We start from the raw sequence: 26,605 nt of genomic DNA on the forward strand, positions 1-26,605 counted from the left end.
TAGCGCCCTTTGTCATTGACAAAATCTGTTTCACAATCATTGACCTATGGAGCCCTCCCAGCGGCCCTCCGTGACTGGGAAACTACTGGGCCTAGGTTGGTGCGGTGGTAAGTAATTCGGCTGCAGCAGATGTGCGCCTGTGTGTGTGCACCTGTATGCACAGGCATGCACGTGAGTACATCTGCGTTCATGGTAAAAGGAAGAGCAACACACTCATTGCCGGGCAGCTGTGCAACTCACCCTCATCCACTCAAAGGAGGGCTGTCCTCAGTGTAGCTACCCTCGAAGAGCCCTGGACCAGCCCTAATAAAGTGGACACATAGCAACTCATCTCTACATATAGAACTCAGCCCTAGAACTAAGACTTGCAGAGCCAGGTCAGCCCAAGGCCCCAAATCAATCATACAGTGTGCATCCTCCAGATGTTGCCACATAAAATGTGGAGGGCCACCGGGATGACATGAAAAACACTGGTATTGCTCATTCTAAAATCTCTCTATCAGGAACTTCTTTAAGTCAATGGGAACCCAAATGCTTAAGCAAAAAGAGAAAGGAAACTTTATCTCATGAGTAAATTGCAGAAAGGAAAACAAAGTAAGATACCTTGAAAAGAAGTTAACAGGGGAGAGGTATGGTCAGAAAGCTATTTAAATTAAAAACTATTTTTTTAAAAAAAAAACCCTTTTGATTTAAAAGTTGAATTCAATCTGCAACTAATTCTCTGAAGTAACTTTCACTTAAATTCAGGAATTGCCAAATTTTATCATGAACAAGCACCCACATTTTGGTGCTTAAATAGAGGAAACTAGCAGCACTCTAAGGGGTGAGGGGGGAATGTGAGGTTCAGGTCTAAGCACCACCAGCAAGGCCACCTCTTTCTTCCACCAGCTATAGCCTTAAGCCACTGTTTTGTTTGCTGGTCGTGGTAGTAGGACTGGGTCTTCCCAAAACGCAGGGACCATAACCTAAGCTGGAGAAAAGACCAGGAGGCAGGACACGTACCTGAGACAGGGGAACTCCAAGTTGTCGCTCTCAGGCTGCCCCTCCTCTCTCACCAGCACTCTGTCCAGGTACCAGCCACTGCCAGAGCCTTTGCCATCGTGTCTGATCCTCACCCGCCTCACATTCCGCATGGTGACGGACTCAATAGTAAACTCGTCAGCCTTGTTGAGGGAAACCACAATGACAGTTGGATGGTGGCTACCCCAGGACCCAAACACCAAGGAAAGACATAAGCTCAGACATCAGCTGATGGGTTAGGCAACTCATCTTTCACACATGGGACAGGAGCTACCTATAAAGAACAGGTCACACCCACCCCCAATTTCTCCCACTGGAATATCATCCAATGTCAAGTTTCCAGCAACTGAGAGCTGTTTCACTTTTTGGTGAAACAATGGCTCTTCTCTGTGATCTCCTTTCAAAAGGCAGCTCCCTCTGGGAAAATAAACAAGCTGTTATCAGTCACCAATCATTTATCATGAGCTAATTCCTTGGCGAATCTCCTCTGGCTCCTTGCTCTAGAGTGATACTGGGCCCCTTTCAAGGAGGGAAATGATTAGAATTGATTATGGGGACTAAGTGGTCTTGCTAATTGTTTAGTTTTGCCCACCACTGAGGCAGCATAACTGCAGTAGGGGCAACAGAGTTTCCAAGTGTACATGAGCACACCTGGGAGCCTTCAGGGACAGAAACACTGAAGGTGGGATTGATGGACAAAGGCGTCAGAAGATGTAGGAGGAAAGAGTAGGGAAGGCTGAAGAGAAAGGTGGGTGGGTGGGAAGGAGAGAGGAAATTTTAAAAGTTATGTGAAGTAAAGGCATCGCTACCTCCTCTCCTCAAATGAACCTGAGTCCACCCACAACATCCTGCTCAGATTATTTTTGCCACTGCAGCCTCCAAATGGCCATGATCCCAAGAATCGAGCCAGCCTGGATTGGCCTCAGAGAGAGGCCTTCACTGGAATTCCAGGGCTTTCCCTGACCTCACCAAGGAAGAGGTGGCAGAGGAAGGAGACAGAGCAGTCATCTGCAAATCCCTTCACCCTGGTGAGCTCCCTTGGCCTCACTTTACTGCAACAACGACTCTGTACTCAGCATCTACTGTGTGCTGTGGGCCAGGTCTGACCTCAGAGATGGTATATCCACTGCCCCTAATGCTCACAACAGCCAGCCACAGATAGGCATCCTTTCCCCATTTCAGGCATGAGGAAACTGAGGCTCAGGAGAATGAAGCAGGTAGCCCAAGGCTGGGTTTGCCTCAAACTTGCCTGGCTCTTTCCCTACTGCTTCCACAGCCTCCCCAGAACACCCACGTGATGGTTGGGGAAACAGGGGGAACACTCAACACAACTGCAATGAGGCTAGCAACAGAAGCAAGCTCTCCCATCTTTAGGGTCTTTCTTGATTTCTCTTTCCTAAAGGTCATGAACAAGATGCCTGAAGTGGTCATGCCATGGGAGAGAATGCCAAGTTCCCACATTGGCCCCTGGGGGCCCAGCCTTTCTCCAGCCTGGGTCCTTTAGTCCACAGTGCCCGGCATCCTTCCCTCTCTGCCCACCCCTGAGGTAAGAAAGGTGCTGCTGCTGCTTCCCAGTGTCCTTCTGTTCTGCTCTCTTCTCAAAGCTCAGGGTGGGGGAGGACCATAATCCCTCCAAGGTGGCTCTTCAACTCCCTGCTGTGCAGTCCCAGGAGTCTAACAGGTATCCATGCATGTTAGTGAATGAGGGTGGGCCAGATACTCAGGAACCAAATACACTAAGCATTGCTGTGCCCTCCCAGTGGCTCTGCTGGGATTCCCTGGTCCCCCGCCCCCTTACCCAGAGTGAGGCTCCTGATGGCTGAGGCCCCAGGACCAGCATCAGCTCAACTTTAACAGGGCAGGGAAGACAAGGGAACACGGGAACTGGGAGGACAGGGATGAGTGGGGCACATTGCTGTAACTTACATTGCCCTTTTCAAACAGGTCTGTGTTATTCCTGCAGTTGTAGAGCAGCCGTTCCCCTGTGTCCCCCACGTCACCAAAAAGGCAGAGATAGACGTTGGCATCGGTCCCAGCACCTTCAAGTTCACCTGTGCATACAGTCACACGGTACCGGGCCACTGGTAGGCAGAGAGAGGGACACCATTGCTGACAGCCCCCTGCCTCCTATCCCTAGCCCTGCAGCTCTCACTTCTAAGCTTTGATTCCTCCTCTCCTTCTAGTTCTCATCTGGGCTGACCTTCCCTCTTCCTCCCAACTATCTAAATCCTGCCACACACCAATCAAGAGCTGAGTCATCCCCAAGTCTCTTGGCCTAGGCCCTTGGTCATTATAGGCATATGGATTCCATTTAAAGCCATGGGATCAAATGAGACAGACAAGGGTTTCCCAATCCTGTCAATTATCAGCATCCTCTGGGAAACTTTTAGAAGAATTCAGATTCCTGAGCCCAGCTTCAGACTTCTCAAATCTGAATTTCCAGAGCTCAGTCTACTAAACTTGAATTGCTTCCAAGTTTTCCTGGGGAACTTTGATGGAGCTGGCCAGTTTGCCCTCAGTTCCATCCATCCCAGTAAACCCTTTTGCCTTAGGTTGTTCTCCAACTTCTACGTGTTCTCAAGAAAGATAGCTTTTCTCCATCAACAAGAATTGTGTCTTCTTCTCTTCAGAACTCCTATTGATAATGACATGCCAGGAAGCAGAGAGAAAGGCATGAAATGCAGTCACTGTGGGAAGGGCAGCAGCTTTTTCCCATGTTGAAAATGTGCTGTGGAGGGGGCAGACCTGCATCCCTGCACGCCCAGCCCTCCTTCTCACTTAAAATAAGCTGAAAAGTAAAATGCATCCATTCATTCACTTATTCACCCCAAATCGGTTTAGTGTTAATGGTACCCCAAAACAAATCCGTTTACTGAAGCCTAGTAGGTGTCAGGCACCATTAACAGTACAGGAATTCTGATGTTAGAGTTAAGAGTAAAAGTAGAGAAGAGCAATGGAAAGTAAAATCACAAATTTTGAACAAGAAAATGTTTTTGTTATATCTGTAACTAAGATAATACAGTGGAGGGACGTCTTGGAGTGGTAAGGAGTGGAGTGAGGGAATATAAATTATTTAGAGATGCAGAAAAGGTGACTGCAAGGAGGTAATGTGTGAGCTATAAAGTTAGAGAATTCTGGCAAGTGCAAAGGCCCCTGTGTGGACATGCCCAGTGTATGTTCCAGGAACAGGGAGAAGGCCAATATGGCTGGAGTAGAAGGAATGGGAAGGAATATGAGATGAGGCCCAGAGGTGGACAGGAGCTGGATACATGGGGTGTAGCAGGTCAAGGTAAGAAGTGTGGCTTCCTTTTTATTTTTAATTTTAATTTCTGTACAGCGGAAAGCCATTGGAGTGCTTCAAGCAAGGAAGTAACTTGATCTGGTCTATGTTTTAAAGAGTACTCTAGCTGCCATGAAGAACTGATTATACAGAAAGAAGGAGTAGAATCAAAGAGGTCAGTTAGCAGAATAATTATAGTAGTTTAGAAGAGAGGATACTAGAATTATAGTAGTCTAGATGCCTAGGACTGGAGGTGCAACAGAAGTGGAGAAAAGTCAACAGATTAGTAATATAGTTTGGATGCTAAGTCTAAAATATACTGTTTTGGACACAATAGTTCTTGGTGATGGATCAGATAGGTAATTGCGGAAAAGAGAGAAGTTGCAGGTGACTCCTAGGTTTTTGGCTTGGGCAATTAGGTGGATAGAGTTGCCACTAAGGAGTAGGGGAGTCTTGGGAGAAGGACAGGTTTGGAGATGGAAATCAATGGTTCAGTTCTGTTCATTATACATTTGAGCTGTCTATGAGATGTTCAAAAACAGAGGTCAAGATGGCAGCTGAATATGTCTGGAGTGTCAGGACTGGTGATATGACTTTGGTCATCATAGGTATATGGAGTCCATTTAAAGCTATGGGATCAAATGAAATACCCTGTGGTGAAGATATAGACAAGGACTGAAAGAATATTTGAAGAAATAATGGCCAAAACTTCCCAAATTTGATTTTAAAAGCATTAATATACATATTCAACATGTTCAACAAATTCCAAGTTATGATAAATGCAGAGGTCTACACCTAGACATATTATAGTCAAACTGTTGAGAGCCAAAGACGAGGAGAGAATCTTAAAAGGAGTAGCACAAAAGTGACTCATCACCTATAATGGAAGCTCAATACAATAACAGCTGACTTCTCATCAGAAACTATAGAGGCCAGAAGGCAGTGGGATGATATATTCAATGTGCAGATCATTAACCAAGAATTTTAAATCCACAAAAACTACCTTTCAAGAATTAAGAAGAAATTAGGGCATTCCCAGAATATAAAATACTACAAGAATTAATCACTAGCAGATCTGCCAAGAAATATTAAAGAAATCTTCACATTAAACAGTAACTTGAAATCACCTCATAGAATAAAAAGTACCAGAAAAAGCAGTGACATAAGTAAATACATAGAAAATGTACAAATATTTTTTGTTTGTGAATCTTTTCTTCTCATATCTCATATAAATGACAACTGCATAAAGCAGTAAATATAGAGCTGCACCACTAGTGAGCTTATAATATGTAAAGATGCAATTTATATTACAATAATAGCATGAAGGAAGGGGAAGAGAACAAACCTATATTGGAACAAAGTTCTTGTATACTACTGAAATTAAGTTAATATTAATCTGAACTAGATTATTTTAAATTAAAATGGTAATTGTAATTTTCTGGGCAACCACTAAGAAAATCACCCCAAAAATATGATAAAAGAAACAATGAGGAAGCAAAAATGGTACTCTGTAAAATACATAAAAAAAGTAAAGAAAGCAGTGAGAATATAAAAATATATAAGACATATGGCCGGGCGCAGTGGCTCAAGCCTGTAATCCCAGCACTTTGGGAGGCAGAGACGGGTGGATCACGAGGTCAGGAGATTGAGACCATGCTGGCTAACATGGTGAAACCCTGTCTCTACTAAAAAATACAAAAAGAAAAACTAGCCGGGTGAGGTGGCGGGCGCCTTACTCTGGAGGCTGAGGCAGGAGAATGGCGTAAACCCGGGAGGCGGAGCTTGCAGTGAGCTGAGATCCAGCCACTGCACTCCAGCCTGGGCCACAGAGCCAGACTCCGTCTCAAAAAAAAAAAAAAAGACATATAAGCAGTAAGAAACAAAAAAGATATCACATACAAAATATAGTTAGCAAAATGGCAAATGTCAATCCAAACATATCAGTAATTGCTTTAAATGTATTACATTAAATCTAATTAGTCTAAATATTTCCATCAAAAGCCAGAATGTGGTGGCCATTCTGCAGAAACAGGGTGAATCCACCCACCCCAAATTTGCTCAGATATCAAGGCTGATGATACTACACATGCACCAAGAGCAAGATTCTATTATTTACATAATGAAGAGTTCTTGGGAGAGCTTGGTGGGCTCTTGAGCAGGTCCAGTAATAGCTTGGGACAGCAGGGAGATTAGGATTTTATGGTGGTTAGGGAGTGAGACTGAGGTGGTGGTTCCTTTGAATGGTCAGGGCTTGTATGACTTAAACTTTCCACCAGTGTTAAGGAAGGATGATTAGGCTTTCTTATCAACTGGCCTATGTATGAGGCAAAAAGGAAGAGGGGATTGGTGTAGTTTGAAACCTGCCAGTAGTCAAACATGAAAAAGAAATCAGACTCTATTACACAGAGATTGGCAAAATGGATAATGGATCTAACTATCTTCTATCAACAAAATACACATTTTTCTATTCAAAGACATAAATAGGTTGAAAATAAAAAGGTTACGAATAAAATTGGCTCAAGAAAAAATAGACAATCTAAATAGACATATAAAAAGTGAAAAGATTGATTAAACTGCTAGAAGAAAACAGGAAATTCTTCACAACGTTAGGCTGGGCAAGAATTGTTTAAATAAGACTTCAAAAGCATAGGCAGAAAAAGCAAAAATAGACAAATAATATTACATCAAACTTTTGCCCAAACAAAAAATTTTGCATAGCAAAGAAAACTATTAGTAGAGTGAAGATACAACATACATAATAGAAGAAAATATTTGCAAATTATATATCTGACAAGGGGTTAATATTCAAATATATAAGAAAATTAAACAACTCAACAGCAAAAACAAACAAACAAATAACTCGATTAAGAAATTGGCTAACTACCTTAAAGACTTTTCTCAAAAGAAGATATACAAATGGTTTAACAGATAGATGAAAAAACAGTTCAACATCACTAATCATCAGGGAAATGCAAATCAAAACCACAATGAAACATACAATCTTTCTGTAGAATGGCTATCATCAAAAACACAAAAGAAGTGTTGGCAAGGATGCAGAGAAAAGGGAACACTTGCACACCATGGGTAAGAGTGTGAACTAGTATGGCCATTATGAAAAACAGTATGGAAGTTCCTCAAAAAAGTTAAAAATAGAAGAACCATATGATCAATAATACCATTACTGGGTATATATCCAAAAGACATGAAATCAGTATGTTGATGAAATATCTGTACTCTCATGTTTATTGCATCGTCTCTACTTACAATAGCCAAGATATAGAATCAACCTAAGTGTCCAATAATGGATGAATGGATAAAGAAAATAGGTATACATACACAATGCAATACGATTCAGCCACAAAAAAGAGGAATAAAATCCTGTCACTTGCAACAACATAGACGAACCTGGAGGACATCATGTTAAGTGAAACAAGTCAGATGCAGAAAGACCAATACCACGTGATTTCACCCATGTGGAATATTAAAAAAAAGAGAGAGAGAGAAGTTGATGTCTTAGAGACAGGGAATCGAATAATATTTCTATCAGAGTAGTTATAAGAGACTGGGGAAAGGACAGGGAGGAGAGGATGGGGAGAAGTTGATCAATGGGTACAAAGTTACAATTAAATGAGAGGAATAAGTTCTGATGTTCTATTATACAGTATAATGACCATCGTTAACAATAAAGATTTGTATATAACAAAATAGCTAGAAGAAATGCTTTTGAACATTCTCACCATAAAGAAATGACAAATGCATGAGGTGATGGATAGGCAAAAAACCCTGATTGGATCATGATACAACATATATTTGTCTCAAAACATTAAATTGTACCCCATAAATACATACAATTACAATATGCCCATTAAAAATAAAATTCAAAATCTTTTAAGTGAAAACATGAATTCATAATTTAAAAAACCTAGCCACAAAGAAAAGCCTGTGCCCAGATGTTTTTACTACTGAATTCTACCAAACACTCAGAGAAGAAATAATACTAATACTTCTCCAACTCTTCCAAAAACAGAAGAGGAGGGAACACTTCCCAACTCATTTTCTGAGGCCAGCATTACCCTGGTACCAAAACTGACAAAATCATAAGAAAACTACAGACCAATATCTCTTATGAATATGAATGCAAAAATCTTCAACAAAGTATTCACAAAAAGAATTCAGTGACATATCAAAAGAATTATACATCATGACAATGTAGGATTTATCCCAGAGATACAAATTCATTTAACTGCTGAAAATCAATTAATGTAATTTATCAAATTAATTGAATAAAAAGCAAAAATCACATGATTATCTCAATAAATGTAGAAAAAGCATTTGACAAAATCTAACACCCTTTCATGATTAAAAAAAAAACCATCAACAAACTAGGAATGAAAAGGAAATTCGTCAACCCATAAAAGTTATCTATAAAACACCTACAGCTAACATCATAGTCAATCATGAAAGACTGGTCTGGACACTTTCCCCTTAAGATGAGAAACAAGTCATCTCTTCTATTCAATGTGGTGCTGGAGATTTCAGCCAAGGCAAGTAGGCAAGCAAATATAAAAAGATCTAAATTGGAAAGGAAGAAGTATCTTATTTATGGGTGACATAGCCATGTATTTATAAAATCATAAGGAATTCACTAAAAAACTATTAGAATAAATGACTTCAGCAAAGTTGTAGAGTACAAGATCAATATACCAAAACTGATTATATTTCTATCCTTTTGCAATGAATAGTCTGAAAGTGAAATTAAGAAAACAGTTCTATTTGCAATAGCATCAAAAAGAATAAAATATTTAGAAGTAAGTTTAAGAAAACAAGTGAAAAACATACACTCTGAAAACCACAAAATATTTTTTAAAGAAAATAAAGATCTAAATAAATGGAAAAACATATCATGTTCATGAATTGGAAGACCTAACATTATTAAGATGGCAATACTCCCCAAACTGGTCTATAGATTCAATGCAGCCCCTAACAGAACTCAGCTGACTTATTTGTAGAAATTGACAAGCTGATTCTAAAATTCATGTAGAACTGCAAGGGACCCAGAATAGACAAACAACCCTGAGAATGAATAATCAAGGAGAAGAACAAGTGTTGACAGGGATGTAGAAAAATTGGAACTCTCGTACATTACTAATAAGAATTTAAAATGGTACAGCTATTTTGATAAATAGTTTGGCAGTTTCTCAAAAAGTTAACCAAAGAGCTACCAAATGACCCAGCAAATTCACTCTTAGGTGTATGTCCAAGAGAACTAAAAATATGTCTGCATAAAAACTTGTACATGGATGTTTATGGCAGTATTATTTATAATAACTGAAAAATAGAAACAATATAAATGCTCTTTAACAGTTGAATTTGGTACATCCATACAATGGACTATGATTCAGCAATAAAAAGAACGGAGTATTGATACATGCTACAATATGGACAAATCTTGAAAACACTGTGTTAATTGAAATAAACTAAATTTAAAAGGCCATGTATTGTATGACTCTCTATATATGAAATATCCAGATTAGGCCAATCTATGGAGACAAAAAGCAGATTAGTGGTTGTCAGAGGTGGAGGGGTAAAGCGGGGAAATGGGTATGACTGCTGACAGGTATAGGGTTTCTTTTTGGCGGAGATGAAAATGTTCTGGAATTTGATAGTGGTGATGGATGCATGATTTTATTAATATATTAAAAACCATTGAATTGTACACTTTAAATGGGCAAATTGTATGGCACATGAATCATATCTCAATATAGCTGTTGTTTTTCGTTTAGGTTGTTTGTTTCTGAGAAGGAGTTTCATTCTTGTTGCCCAGGCTGGAGTGCAATGGCGTGATCTCGGCTCACTGCAACCTCCGCCTCCTAGGTTCAAGCAATTCTCTTGCCTCAGCCTCCTAAGTAACTGGAATTACAGGCACCCGTGACCATGCCCGACTAATTTTTTTGTATTTTTAGTAGAGACGGGGTTTCACCATGTTGGCCAGACTGGTCTCGAACTCCTGACCTCAGGTGATCCACCCATCTCGGACTCCCAAAGTGCTGGGATTACAGGCATGAGCTACTGTGTCCCACCATAGCTGTTGTTTTAAAAAATGGACATGATTCATTTGTAGTTCATCTAAAATGAAGACAGAGTATACCTAGAATGAGGCAAATCACTGGGAAGTTGAATTCAGTGTACAAATTATTTTTTCAGTAATATGACCATTTTATTTGGAGATATGCAGACATCTGAAAAATTAATTTGACCATGAAACATATGAGTACACGAAGATAGAGTGTCTGTTGCAAAAACACTTGTTAGAAGAACAGGCAAAGAACAACTGATGGTACATAGAGGCCTGCCTTGAGCAAAGCTGGTATAGGTAGGCATTTAAACCATGAGTTAAGATTGAGGAGCAATCTCCTGCCTGCCAATATTGTCTCCTAGTAGGGCCACAGCACCTGAAATTTAACCATCATTGTCTTCTCTAATCAACTCTTTTAAAATTCAAATGCTAAATGCTTTCAATCTTCAGCCTTTGTATAAATGAAGTTGGTTCTTTTGTGTGAAGCTCTCAATGGTCCAATGTGTCAACAGTGAGAGGAATGAACAGCTGAAAACTGAAGGTGGAAACATGACACAGCAGGGAAGGAAAACTCTCAACACCAGGCTGGGGCTGGCTTCACTCTTAATTATGATGAAGGTCAGTTCTGCCTTTTTAGCTGTAACTTTTAGGCAATTTCCAGAAGCAAAGTAATAAGGGAATTTAGAAATCCTTTTGCCTGGGAATTCCCATCCCTTTGGTTCTGAGCTCTGAGGTCCCTTTGGTGGGAAGTTCTGAAGGGTCTTGATTTTTCTCTAGGCACCCCTCTGAAACACCCCAGCCATGGATGTCCCAAGCTCCTTCCTGGCAAGAAGTCTGTGGACAATTAAAAAGAGTTATGTTGTTAGACACTAGTAGTGAAAGACTTTAAAGAGATGGGTAAGTACAGAGCCTCTGGTACTTTAATTTTAAAATTACAGCTCTTATTAACGAGAAGCTATGATTTTCTGCACTCGAGTCCAGTGGCCTCTAGCCCACTCATCACTGGTGTGTAATCACTTCTCTCGGAAGTATAGTGGAGAACACGGATCTCATTTATTTTACTCTCATGTAGCTCCTGAGGGACAGCCAAGGTGGAAATAAATTGTGAGCTGGCATGTGTATTGTCCATATCTCCCAGTCTGTGCTAATCAGAACAATCACTCCCAAAAGCCTCTTGGCTCTCAGATATGGCATTAATTGCTTATTTGGCTGGCCCTTAATTTGTAAGTAAACCAGAGATACACAACTTCAAACTCAGAGAATTGATTTTAAATTGGTATTTACTCATTTTACATGAGTCCAAAACTCTCCTCTTAAGGGACTTCCAGGACATCTTCACACATTACACATTTCACACTGGTACCAGCTGGGAAAATGGAGCATTGTCACCAGCTCTATTTACTGTTACAAAGCATTCCAACCAGAAAAGGAGATATAAGAACTTGTAGAGGTGAGTGAGGACACAGGGGTATTCCAAGCATAAGATAAATGTTTGTGGGCCATATAGAACAGTTGAGAGAAAGAAATTCAAGTTTGTTTGGGCTCTGAAATACAGCTAGGGACCACCAGAAGACATCAAACTGCCTTATAGCCACAACAGATAGCCCTTCAATCCATACTATCCATATCCATACTATCACCAGAATTATTTTTCTCCTTGAAATGGTTTTTCTAATAGCATCATGGAAGACAACAAAAAAATACCAGCTAGGATAGCCCCACAACTGTACACTTAAAAATGTTTACAAGCACATTTTATACATGTAAACTGTAGAGATGCTCTTCCTTGCCATCTCCTCCACCTCCTGACATGGTCTGTCCTTGTCTGTCAAATCCCTCCACATAGTAGACCTAGCTCAAATGTCACTTCGTCTGCAAAGTTTGTCCCAACTTTCTGGACAGGAAGCTTATCTCACCATTGTGTTTCCACAGCATTCACACTTCAAGACCTGCCAGTTCCACCTTCAAAATATTTCTTGAATTTATCTTCTCCTCTCTGTTCCCCTCTCTCTGTCTGATTTCAGAACCTCTTTTCTTCCCCACTGGAGGTCTGATTGTAGGTTTGTCCCTCTGATCCATCCTCCACCCATCTATGTCAGCCCCTGACCGACCAGGAAAAATGGGGGGGTAAGAAGTGACAGGTCGAGGGTGAGGTGAAGTGTACCAAGGTCACAAAAGTGCTGGGAGTGCAGGAGCTTGAGTCAGAGGGTGGGGCACGGGTTCAAAGAAGGGGTAGTTTCATGGGATGATCCCAAATTAGGTGGCAGGGAAGGGCTGGCTAAGTGGGGTGGGCATAGGCCAACAAAGTGAATGAGTGTTGGAGGCTGAAAGAATGATGGTCGTAATCAACTCAGTACACCACTGGAGGCTACATGAGCAAACAGCAAACTGTTATGAATGCAGGTTGTTGGCAAACTGACAAACTGTGTCTGCCACCCAGAAGGAATGCTGAGGACAGTCACACCCCAGGAGCGTGACTTGTGATTAGGCACATCTGAAGCCTGTTAGCAATAATGTGAACCTGTGATCAATCAAGCGGCTGACCAATTGTTACCTCCTCCTCCCTGCTCTTTCTACCCAATAAATACGAAGGGCTGTGGAAGCTCAAGGCCCTTACTTGACAGAAGCAAGGAGTCTCCAGGCCCCTTCTTTAAAACAGATTATTTTGTTTTTTGTTTTCATTTATCGTTCATCCCCCTTCATTCAGTCCTGTAGTACCCATCAGGTGAGCACCAGGATGCAGGTGAGTGGGTGTTCTACACAGACACTGAAAGAAGTAGACAAAGCCTCTTAAGGTTTAGTATGCATACAAATTACTCGGCATGCTTGACAAAATGCATATTACCAGGAATAGCCCTCAAAGTCTCTAATCAGCATAGCTGGTGGTGGGCCTAGGAATCTGTATTTCAATAAACACTTCAGGTAGTTTTGATATAGATGGACGCTTGACTGTACTTTAGGAGATGTTGTTGGTTATAAGCTGAATTGTGCCCATAACCCCAATTTTATTTATTAAAGTCCTAACTCCCCAATAACTCAGAATGTATTTGGAGATAGGGCCTTTAAAGGAGTAATTAAAGTAAAAGGAGGTCATATGGGTGGGGCCTAATCCATTATGACTGGTGTCCTTATGAGAAGAGGGGGGTTAGGACCCAGACATGTATACACACAGAGGAAAGAGGACATAAGAAGATGACTGTCTGCAAGTCAAGGAGAGAGGCCTCAGAAGAAAGCAAATCTGCCAACACCTTCATCTTGGACTTCTAGCTTCCAGACTGTGAGACAATAAATGTCTGTTATTTAAGCCACCCTGTCTGTGGGACTTTGTTTCAGCAACCCTAGCAAACTAATGCACTGTCCCAGGATTATGGCAGGGCATGGTGTCTAGACACTAACCAAGGGATGCACGACACCATCTTTTGTGAAAGAGGGGAAGGGCCAGAGACCAACAGAAATGGCACTGGGCTGGGGTAGAAGGCAATACTGGGAAGAAGTGTGGTGCACTCAAGGATCTGAATGTGCAGAGGGAGTCAGGAGAACACCCCCTTCCATGTGCCCCACAGTTCATAAGGAGGGAAAATAAGGTTCTTAGGGGAAAGTCATGCTTCACTCAAGGCAAAGAGGGGGTGGAAGTAAAGAACATTCTGGACATTACAAATTAAAATAGATTTCTCTTTTGAAAACCTTATCAAAATGGCAATCTACAGGTTGTTTTAAAAATTTAACTAAACAAAAAAGGTTTCATCAACTAGGGGAAGGGGACAAGTGTAGAGAACACAACACAATTTTGGAAGCTGGAGAGCAGTTCTGACACAGTGGTTCTCAGTGTGGTTCCCCAACAGCAGCATGGATATTACCTGTAAATGTGTTAGACAAGCAGATCCTTGGGTCCCACTCCAGACTAACTGAATTAGAAACTCTGCAAGTGGAACCCAGCAATCTGTGTTTTAACAAGCCCTCTTGGGGATGATGCATGCTGAAGTTTGAGAATCGCTGACTTACCATACCAGAGAGGATTGATCAGAGCTGTCAGTCACAAACTTCAAAAAGGAATGCTACCAAAAGGCTCAAGAATGACAGTGCCAGATAATGTAGAAATAGAGACTGAGAATCTAAAATCATGAGAGTTAGTTAGAAGGGTTTCAAAAGCAGTTAGGGCCCAAGACCTCTCCCCAGTTCTTTATACCTGCAGGCTCAATTCTGGCATGCAAAGTAAACAAATCAGGTCTAAGAACAGGTGTATTTCTGCCTTGGTGGACTACACATTAGGTTAGTGCAAAAGTAATTGCAATTTTTGCCATTATCTTTAATATTATATTAAGTTCCAATTTTGGGAATGGGTTATATGTTATCATGATATTTAGAGAGATGATTGCCTTGTTCCCAAAGCAGTTATTACTGAATGCAAAAAGGCAGGGTGATGTTTTGGTATAGCCACTGAACCAGGAAGCAAGAGACCTTATTCTAGATTTAACGCTGTCTCTAACTAACTGTGTAACCATGGCAAGAACGTCCTCAGCTCCTTATCTGCATCAGGTTATTTTAAGGGCCTTTGCACACAAATATTCTACAGTCATATATTTAATTAAGAATGAAGGAGAGGCCGGGCGCGGTGGCTCAAGCCTGTAATCCCAGCACTTTGGGAGGCCGAGACGGGCGGATCACGAGGTCAGGAGATCGAGACCATCCTGGCTAACACAGTGAAACCCCGTCTCTACTAAAAAATACAAAAAAAACTAGCTGGGCGAGGTGGCGGGCGCCTGTAGTCCCAGCTACTCGGGAGGCTGAGGCAGGAGAATGGCGTGAACCCAGGAGGCGGAGCTTGCAGTGAGCTGAGATCCGGCCACTGCACTCCAGCCCGGACGACAGAGCAAGACTCCGTCTCAAAAAAAAAAAAAAAAAAAAAAAAAAAAAAAAAAGGAGAACCATAAAATAAAAGAAACATGATGCTAATTACAAGCATTGCCTAATTAAACTAACAGACGAAATGATCTCTTTTTAGATACTTGCTGTTTGACGTTTCTATGTTTATGAGTATTTAACTCTAATCAACTATTTCAACAAATATATACAGAGTTCCTACTGGGTGTGCAAATGCAGTGTTTATAAATATCACACAATCACCTGTGAAATGACATTATGGAGATATTTAGAAGGTCTACTGGAACTATGGGTGACATTGTTTTCTATATATTTTTACATTTTTGTAATTTTGCAAAACTATTTTCCTGCTTAAAATTTAAGGACTGCCACGAGGATAGCAAATGGGTTAATTATCTTAAGTGCCAATTCTGATCAATTGTTAATGTCTGTTTGGAATTCTTTATTGAGGGCTACAAAGCTCATTTCAGACTCATGGGAAAGAATGTTTTGATCACTTAGTAATGTCTGCCATGTGAAAAAGACAGAGCATGTGCTCTGTATTTGCCAGTACTGTGCTTCTATAACCTAGAGGCAAAATGACTTCTTTCCTTTGGCTATTTGAATGTGGCTCCTGGATTCCACATTTAAAGCTTAGTCCTTTTCCTACTATCCTTAATTAGAGATAGAATACTTATTAGCTATCAGCCAACTGTGGCTACAGGAACCCAGATCTAGCTTTTCTTTTGGGGAACATTTCATGCACCATTTGAGGGGAGCAAGAGGATATCTCCTTTCAAGGAGGCTCTGGAGAATTATTGTTCAGAACAGATGCTTCTCATCCCCTCAGAGCCAACGAGAAGACCCATACATCTTCCCTCCCTCCCCACCACACCAATCACGGTAGAGCTCTGGCATCATGACTTGGAGATGACTTTTCCAAGCCAGTCTTGAGTCAAGGACCTTCCAAGTCCACTCTGGCACTCTAAGGAGCCTAAAGATGCATAGCAGACAAGACTCTCAGCTCATAGGTCAGGCCCACTGGGACACCAAGCAGGAGTTCCACTGCCTCCCAAGATGGAGAGCCCATCAGTACTTACTGCCCATGATCCTGCGCACTGTTGGGCCTTCTGCAGTCATTTCCCTCACTATCTCATTGTCATCCTCATTGGCATCCAGCCAGCGGTTGCAATTAAAGTTATACTTGTCCTTGTTCAGAGTGTTCATCAGGGTCATCTGGAATGAAGTTCTGGGGTGAGCAAGTGGGCGCACCAGGGATGTTCACCTATGCCCCGGAGTCCCCATTCTGCTATCTCATTGCAGAGAAGCCAAGGCTATTTCCTGGAGAAAATCCTTATGGCAGGCAGAGGGCTGGATTAGTATTTGTTCATGGTTTCCTGGATACCCACACTTGCCTAGCAACCAGATGACTAGGGCAGAATGCAAGCCACCCCAAACACCTGAGTGTTTTCTTAATCTACTTTGGAAGTCTCTCCCCATCAGGAAGTCCCTGGGGCCTGTATCCAAATTCAGGTCTTGCTGTAACACTTTTCAGTCCCCATTCACAATAAATACAGAGGCATTTTTATGTGACAGGGTCATTGAAAGGGACCATCCTTGTTCCTTTCCCAACAACCCCCCAAACCCCAAGATGGTGCATCTCACCCTTTCTAAATGCCATCCAGAACCAGAACTCCTTTTATCATGCCATACTCGAATCTTATAAAACCTGCCAACATCCGGGAGCTCAATCTATGGTGAGAAATAAAAACATTTGAGTGGGCATAACTGAAAAAACGTGTTTATTCTTATAGTTGACCCACTCTCAGGAGGGAACCTGCTTTGGGCTCTTTCTTCAGCAGTGAGGATGAGTTTTCTTTAATCAAACCACCCTCACATACTTTATCTTCTCATGACCCTTGTAACCAGGAGCACGTGAGGGCAGGACAGCCACATACAGCAAGGGTTCAGTCTGGGCCAGTGAAACTGAACGAAAATAACTGCCCCACAGTGGGATTCAGACTAAAGAAGATCCTCCAAGCAATAAACTTCCAGTAACAAAATCTATAGGGCAGCCCTGCAAATTAGCACAGGCCCACAGCCCCAGGACTCTACTGGGCAGTGAAACAGACAAAAAGATCAATAAGCAGTTGTGCCCTTTCTCTGGGGGCTCACAGTCTAGCAGAAAAGATAAATACATAAAGAGCAATGAACTGAGTGGTGTAACAGAGGTACAAATGGGGTGCTGAGAGGAGAGCCTCAAATTACAAATTATTGCTACCTAAAGGTTGAAATAGCACTTCTATTAGGGTAAAAAAATCCTTGCTCTAGTTTTATGCATAATGGAAAGTTTTAAAGCTGAATTTAAAAAAAAAAAGTTCTAAAATTCACACTTTTGATTAAATTTGATCCTTACTCTCTAAATCAGTCCATATTGGGCAGTCTGACACTAAGCATGCTCAGGGTCTCTGTTCTGCAGTGATTCTCCAACTCCTGAATAGCTTAAACCATTCCATACTTGCTTCTTTGCCCAGCCTTGGTTCTGGACTGTTGGATTCAGATGAATAGGCCAGATCGAAATTGTACCCCATTCAATACATTGCTTATAAATCATCAAATTTATCTCCCTTGCAGGGACCTAAAATCTCCATTGTACATTTTTGCCTTCAAACTTGGTCTAAAATCTGGCTTAGAGAACCGGAATCTCCACGACAAATGCCCTACATCCTTTCCTCCTTTCTCCCTCCCACCCCATCACACTCCTCTCCTACCCTAAACTTCTCAATTATGCCAGGTTTGAACCACTTGTTGTTGGGATTCAGGAGAATCTCATCTGTCCGTCCTTTCTGCCCATAAATCTGGATGAAGATGGGAGAGTTGGTACCAGCTTTCTTTAGGTCAGTCGTCCAGACCCACAGGGACCAAGGGAATTCTGCAAGACAGATCAAGTTGCACCATAAACTTCAGGAAGTGAAGAGATTTTCATATTACCACAGGGAAGAAGGAAAAATCCAAAATGATCAGGACTGAAGGGCAGGGTATACACAGATGTGTCCCATTCTCAAAAACCCATTATAGCCAAGTTTAGAAAGCTAAGGATTCATTACTATTAAAAATAAGGTGCCATAATGTTCTTCTTAATGGCTAAAGTGTATTTGTGTGTTTTAAATCGGAGGACAAGTTGACTCCACTCACCCTATGTCCAGCACTTTCAGAGTGCACTGTAGTGAACGATTCAGGTTAACACCTAGCTCATCACAGCAGCTTATTCCATTTGGCGACACTGGAGTCAGCCTTGGTGCCAGGGGTGTGACTCTATATGGCCTGTACTTGGGAGAGTGGAGCTGCTTGGCGGGGTTGGGGGAACTTTTTCCTTCCTTTCTAGAGGAGACTTAAGAAGCAGGAGCGGACTGACCTCACAGCTTTTGCCCAAGGGTCTGACGTTCTGGCCTTTGCTGGCCCTGGCTGAGAGGCCTCCAGGTTCTGGGTCTCTTTCACTTACTTTTCAGCCGCTTCTTCCTGAGAGACACCATTTCGTAGAGCTGCCTCTCAATCAGCCCGTCCGCTCTCTTCTCATCCAGCCAGTTGCTGCAAGGGAAGGTCTGCTGGATGCCAGTGAAGGGGCACAGAATTACCACCTGGGGAGAGTGGAGCACAGTGAGCGTCTCCTGCATTGAGTCCCCAGTAGGGACCTCTTCACCATGTTCAGCAGCCTCCCAGCCCCACATTTAGAGACATCTGTATTAGGGCTCTCAATGAATGGCACCTTTTCTGTAGTCTATCTCATTAAATCTTAAATCAAGAAATGCAACCTCCAAAGAGTCTTCCAAAGTAGGTATCACCCGTCATCTAATTTGCTATGCAAATCTCAAACTTTTCCTCTATACACAACACCCTCTTTGAATACCATATTTCTTTAAGCACATCATAAAACCTCAGTTAATCTGAACCAAATGAACTAGACTACTAGGTTAATTCCCTGTAATGATCTTGTAGGAAAAAGGTAAGTCCCGTGTCAGCTAATTAATATCTGGAATGTAGTATAAAAACCAACTTCTCTCTTTTAGGCTTGATCCTCACTCAACCTTCTCTCTTATACCTTCTCTATCTCTACCAAGTTCTGAACCCATGGATTTCGAACACTCACATTATAAATGTTGAAAGGATTGCTCCTGGCACACTACAGAATCCTCTATCAGTAAAGAAATTTTGACTCTCACATTACTGGTTTCTAAGCTTTACCTTCTTAACTTGAAAACAAATCTTTTTAACTTACAAACTAATCTGACCCTCCCATTGGTCAAGGTTTTGACCAACCATTGTCTTACTGGGTATTTGTTGTCTACTGTTCATAGTGACAAAAATTGACTGTAACTTCCTTAACTTGAATTATTGCCCTTAGATATTCCCAGGTAATACTCACCTCATACTCATTATTGACCATTGTGATAAACCTTAACTTTTAAGAAGCACCAGGGGAAGGATGCTAAGAGATGGTGGGAGGGGATTATGTACCCCTTCAAACTCCCAGAGAAATGCTCCTGCCTAGAGATAAATGATGGCTTAGGACCACGGGCAGCAGGCCCCTCAAACATTTAGTTATCTGACACAAATATATTGGCAATTAATGTAGTTCACCCCACCTGCATTCAATAGATGGGAAACCTGAGGTCTAGGAAGGAGAATAAAGTGCCCAAGTTAGCACCTTTAGTTAGTGGCAGAACCAGGAATATAAGTATTCCTGACACTAATTGTCAGTTTGGGATCTTTTCTACTCATCAGGAAGAACCTCAGAATTTCTATTTATGGCTGAGGTCCACTGGGATCCATTGTTGCACTCCATTTTTTATGCTGAAGATTTCATGTGACCATGTATTTAGAAGTGGACCTATACACAGGCAAAGTTGGAGGGGATCCGTGACAAGTTGAGGGCATAGGAGGGTATAATCACCAGGAATTTATTTAGAAGTCTTTCTTTCCTCTCAACAAATCCTGCAGATGCAGATGTTTCCTCATTACTCTTGAGTTGTTCTCTCATTGTTAACTGTGTATTGGTTAGTTTTGTCTTTTTAAGAAGTAGCAAAATCCTAAAAATTTGAGGTTGTGTGTTTTCTCACCCCTGTGGGTCCCCTGAACATAGTTCTAAACATATAATAAGCACTTAAAAATCGATGATAAAAGTTCTGGTTCTGGAAGGTTAAAGGTTAGGTAAGCAACTAAATATAGTATTGTTACTAGAGCTTGTGGTTTTTATCTCAGGATTTTCTTTTATTGTTTTGTTAAATATAACTATCCTGAGGGTATCATATTCTGTTATTGAAAAACTACTTTGTCATTCTCTTTAAAAATAAATTAGTGTAATTCATACATTAAAAATGTTTGCTTCTGGACTAGGTAGTCCAGAAACTAGGTAGTCTGAAAAGCCTTTTATCACCACAAAATAGCCATATGTTACATAAACCACAGGAAGTATCACTTTATATACATTGCTGAGCTGCCAGGGGGTTACAGAGAAACCATAAGAACCAGCAAAATTCAGAGTAAGCAGAAACCCAGAGAGTGGGCAAATGTGAATGCTAAAGTTGGTGCTGCACTGCAGCAAAAGACAATCCCAGGCACTCAGAGACCAGGAAATTAATAGCCACTTGAGGATGCAGGAAACTAGGCCGTGGGCTTTACAAAATGGAGATTTCAAACTGGAAACACTGAATAAGCAGAAATATTTGAAGGACTGCTCCTTTAGACAAAAGGTAGATAGGGAAAAATCTGCAAAGAGAAGCCTACCTTTTTTTGTCTTTGCTCTAGACAGAAAATAATAATAGTTTTACCTAAGAAATAGTTACCATAAGCTTGGTCACAGCCAGGATAAATAGTAATAAATGCACACATAGACATATTGAGGAGAAGCAGGGAATACCAAAAACAAGATCTTAAGAGCATCTGGATAGAAAAAACAGATAGTGGCAATTAGACTAGCAGAAGCCAGAAGATACTGGGGAGGAAAACTCAATATAGAATTCAGTATCCTAAAATTATTTTTCAAGAATGAGAGTGATAGAAAAACATTTTTCAAATGAACAAATTCAGAGTTTACCAACAATAGACCTTTACCAAATAAACTTCTAAAGAGTGTTCTTCAGGCAGAAGAAAATTGACACCAGAAATAAGGTCTTAGATGCAAGAAGAAGTGACAAGCAAACAAACTGGGAAACTTGTAGGTAAATCTGAACAAACAACTCTATAAAACAATGATATCTAATGTGTATATTTTAAAATAATTTAAAATGGAGCTAAAATACTAGGCAAAAAATAGCATGCAGAATTATTACTGTTAGCGATTTCTAAGGTTCTTGCATTTGCCAAAAAAGAGTAGAGGTATCAATTACATTTAGGGTTTCCCATATTAAGTATGTACAGTAAAATAACTATAAAGGGAAAAAAGAAACAGGGAAAAACAGTCAACCCAAAATAATTTTAAAAGAAGAAAAAAGAAACAGTAAAAGCAGAACAGATATATCAGTAATTACAATAAACATAAGCAGACTAAATTTGCCAGTTCAGAGATAAATAGTATCAGATTGGAAAATGATAAAGATTGAATTCACTAGGAGGTTATAATTCTATGCTTAGTAACATAGCCTCAAACTACATAAAGCAAAAATTGTTAGTTCTACAATAAGAAATATCTACCACCTTAGTGGTAAATATTTCAATAGTGGTAGAGATTACACACATACACACACACACACAAAAGTAGATATTTTAACACATATTTATTAGTAATTAACAGACCAAACAGACAAAACGATAGTAAGGAAACAAGATTCAAATAACAAAAGTAACAAACTGAATTTAATAAATAAAATTAAATGTTTAAATTCAGCTGTTGGGGCAATACACAAATTGAACATGCATTGTAAATTGCAACGCATTTTTTAAAATGGCATTATATAGGCTGTGTTTTCTGAATAAAATGATGTTAAATTAAAAATAAATTAAATAATAAGACAACATGCATTTGGAGACTAAAAGTCATACTTCAAAATAATGAGTCACAAAATAACTAAAGAGTCACAAAAGAATTTTTAGTGTAATAATAAGAACCCAAACAAGCACAAACTATTTTTTAAAAATTGACAAATTGCCTTTCAACAATATTAAAAGCTTCTGCTTTTCAATAAACATTGTTAAGAAAATTAAAAGGCAAGCTACACAGTGGGAGATTATTCATACATACACACACAGATATGGAAATATAGATATAGCGATATATTTAACAAAAAAGTTGTATCGAGAATGTAAAGAATTCTTACAATTTAATAAGATTTAAAAACATAAAATAAGCAAAGGCAACTAGAATAAGAATACATACAAATGATCAATAAGCACATTTTTAAAAGTTCAACGTAATTAGTCATCAGAGGCAATGTAAATTAAAACCACAATTAGACACCCATGAGCATATCTAAAAATAGAAAGATTGACAATGCCAAGTGATGGTAAGGATATGGAAGAACTGGAATTCTCATATATTGTTGGCAGGCATACAAAACAACGTAGCCACTTTGAAAACAGTTTGGAGGAATTTTTTAAAACTTAAGCATATCTTTACCATGGATCCAGAAATTCTATTATTAGGTATTTATCCAACAAAATTGAAACACATGTCCATTCGAAGACTTGTATATGAATATTCATAGCAGCTTTATTCATAGTAACCCCCAAAATTGAAAATGACCCAAATGTTCATCAACGATTAAATGGATAAACAAATTGCTATATATCCGAAGAATGGAATACTACTTAGCAATAAAAAATAAGTTACTAATACATGAAGCAACATTATGAATCCCAAAAACATTACTCTGAGTGAAATGTCAGACACAAACACACATAAAGTGCATGCTAAATGATTTCATTTATATTCAATGTTAGAAAAGACTAACCTAATCTTTAGTGACTAAAATCAGATTAGTGATTAGAGTGGTGGATATTGGCTGTGAAGGAGCACAAGGAAACATTTTGGGATGATGGAAACATTCTATATATTGGTTCTAGTCATGGTTACACAGGTGTGTACATTTATCAAAACTCACAGAACTGTATGCTTTAGAAGAGTGTGTATTTTATTTCATGTTAATTATACTTTAACAAAGCAGCTTTTTAAAATGAAACAATACAATTAAACTGAATAAAAATATTTTATAAAATATATGAAATGCAGCTAAAGCACTACTTTGAGAGAAAATTATAGTATCAAATGTTTGTACGAGAAAAAAAGGAGGTTAAAAATTCATGAGCTAAGAATCTAATTTAAAAATTTAGAAAAAGAACAACAAAAGAAACTCAGGGAAATTAAACAGAGATAAAGTTAAGAATAGAAGTCAATAAAGCAGAGAATAGAATTAAAACAGTGTACACAAAGCAAAACTTGGTTATTTGAAAGAGCTAAATAAACTTTTTGTAAGAGTCATATTTTTTAAAAAGCAATAAGGCATGAATAAATAATATATAAAAAGTGTTCATAATTATATCAGAGGATAAAAGATGCATCAGTTGTTAAAAAAATAAGAGAACACTGGATGTGTATAAATTTATATCAATACATTTGATAACTTACAAATGTACAAATTCCCAAAAAAAGCTCATTAAAACAGATTGAATAAGAAATAAAGAGCCTGAATATTCCTATAAACAGCAAAGAAAAACAAAACAAAACCCTGCTCTTTAAACTCCGTAATTTTACACACACACACACACACATACACACACACACAGCCCTACCTATACAATTTTGCAGGAGACTGCAACCAAACATATGGGAAACATCACTGCAATTTTATACACCCTCTTTTAGGAAAGGACATACTTCTCATTTCAATCTAGAATCACAACCAATCAACAATTATATAAGAAAGGAATAATGGGCCAATGCTACTCATGAACATAGATATAAAAATTGCTTTTTTTTTTTTTTTTTGAGATGGAGTCTCGATCTGTCACCCAGGCTGGAGTGCAGTGGCGCAATCTCGGCTCACTGGAAGCTCGGCCTCCTGGGTTCATGCCATCCTCCTGCCTCAGCCTCCCAAGTAGCTGGGACAGGTACCCTCTACCACGCCCAGCTAATATTTTGTATTTTTTTTTTAGTAGAGACGGGGTTTCACCATGTTAGCCAAGCCTGTCTCAATCTCCTGATCTCATGATGCGCCCGCCTTGGCCTCCCAAAGTGCTGGGATTACAGGCTTGAGTCACCACGCCTGGCCAGAAAAATTCTATATTAAATGTTAATAACTCTAAAAACATGTAAAACAATCTATTATCACCAAGTTTGACTTATAAAAAAGCAGTTAGTTTGCCATTTGAAAATGCACTCATATTAGCACACCAACTTAATGAATAAAAAAGAAAGACCATACAACGATCTCACTAAGTGCAGAAAAGCATTAGATAAAATTTAACGCCAATTCATCATGAAAACTCCTTACAATATAGAAATAGAAGGGAATTTTACAGATCTAATCTAAGAATGTCTACCATAAACTTGCAAAAAAACACAACCAAATAAAATATTAGAAGCAGCTCCTTTAAAATCAGAAACAAAATAAAGACATCCACTACTAATCTTACTACTCAGCATTGTACTGTAGGTCTTAGGCCATGTGGTCAAATAAACAAAAAAGAAAAAAGAACTACAAGCTTTGAAAATTTAAAAAAAAGTGTTATAATTTATAATTTGACTTCCTACAGAAAAAAACAAATAATTATTGAGACATTATCAGAATTAACAATAGAGTTTAGCAAAATGGGCTTATGTAAACTAAATGTCCAGAAAATACTTCATTTCTATATCAGCAACAAATTGTTAGAAAATATAATTTTTAAAGAGATACCAATTATAATAGTAACAAAAGTTATAAGGTCTCTTAAACATACCTAACAGACATGCAATTCCTTTATCAAAAACATAAAACTATATTGAAAACTATTAAAGAAGACATAAATTTTAAGAAGTATACCATATCCGTAGATAGGGAAAGTCAATATAGTAAAGATATCAGTTCTTTCAAATGAATCTATAGGTTCAAATGAATTCTGTTCAACACTGTTCTTCATGCGATTTGGCAAAATAAACAAATAAAGATTTCTTTGGAAGGGTAAGTGGTTATGAATAGTCAAAACATTCTGGAGGAAGAATAACAAGGTGAACAAATTTCCCCAGCAGATACTAAGACAGTACAGAGGTAAAAATGAAGATAGTGAGTGTTATATTAGTGCAGAAATAAACTAAATAAATGGAACAGACTAGAAAACTCAGGGGCAAAGCCATGCATTTTGTGAATTTTATGTGTGATAGAAATGTCTTTTCAGAACAGTGGGAAAAGAATTACTATTTAGTAAATCAGTGCTTCCAAAACTTTCTCAATGATAAGAATTATCTAAACCACTTGCTAAATATCCAGATTACCTGTAAATTCTGACTCATTTGCTCTGAATTAGAGCCTAGGAATCTATTTTTAACAAGAATTCCAGGTGATTCTTAACCTTGGTCAAGTTTTAAAAGCCCTTCAATAAATGTTGCTGGAACATTGGCATATCTACATGGAAAAAAATAAAATTGAATTTCTCCCTCACAAAATTCAATTCCTAGTATTTTAAAAACATAAATGGAAAAATTAAAACTACAATTTTTAGAAAAGGATATAGGAGAATGTCTTCATAGCTCTGAAATAAATAGATTTCTTTCAATAATACCAAATGCGTTAGTCATAAAGGAAAAGATTGATAAACTAGATACTTTTAAATCTTACTCAAAGAACATCACAAACTATGAGAAAATATTTGAACACATATTATCAACAAAGGATTAATATCCAGATTAAATTTTAAAACTCCTAAAAATAAATCCAAAGATAGACTGGTCAATAGGAAAATCAGTAAAAGACATGAACAGACATTTTACATAAAAAGAAACATGAATGGCCAATAAAAAAAAAAACACATTCAACCTTGGTAGTAATCATAAAAATAAGAATTAAAACCACAACAGGATCATTTTACAACCTCCAAAATGGTGAAAATTAAAAATTCATTTACAAGAATGTATAAAACAAAATATCTCTTACACATGGCTGACAGGAGAGTAAAATGGTGCAACTATTTTGGAAAACAATCTGGAATACTTTGGAAGTAACAGTTATCCTATAAAGCTGAAGATTCACTTGCCCTGTGACCTAGCACTTTCATTCTGAGAAGCTCTTGCACACTTCTACAAAGATACATGTACAAGAACTTCATGGCAAGATTGCTCATAGTAGTAAAAATCAATAAATTACTCCAAAATATCCATCAACAGGAGAATGGACAAATAA

The 26,605-nt window shown here is 39.1% G+C and overlaps 1 protein-coding gene across 1 annotated transcript in view; it reads right to left on the minus strand.

Annotated features, from left to right (window-relative positions):
* The window catches only part of LOXHD1 (lipoxygenase homology domains 1), a 185,779-nt gene that overhangs the window by 100,121 nt on the left and 59,053 nt on the right, over window positions 1-26,605 (minus strand). The window contains exons 9-14 of the mRNA XM_011949343.1: window positions 18,739-18,874; window positions 18,008-18,168; window positions 16,902-16,988; window positions 16,337-16,472; window positions 2,947-3,101; window positions 1,003-1,163 (exon numbers count right to left, since the gene is read on the minus strand). Of these exons, the coding sequence (XP_011804733.1) occupies window positions 1,003-1,163; window positions 2,947-3,101; window positions 16,337-16,472; window positions 16,902-16,988; window positions 18,008-18,168; window positions 18,739-18,874 (836 nt within the window). The remainder of the gene's footprint in view (window positions 1-1,002; window positions 1,164-2,946; window positions 3,102-16,336; window positions 16,473-16,901; window positions 16,989-18,007; window positions 18,169-18,738; window positions 18,875-26,605) is intronic.

This window comes from Colobus angolensis, unplaced genomic scaffold (genome assembly GCF_000951035.1).
Source record: "Colobus angolensis palliatus isolate OR3802 unplaced genomic scaffold, Cang.pa_1.0 Scaffold299, whole genome shotgun sequence".
Lineage (NCBI taxonomy): Eukaryota > Metazoa > Chordata > Mammalia > Primates > Cercopithecidae > Colobus > Colobus angolensis.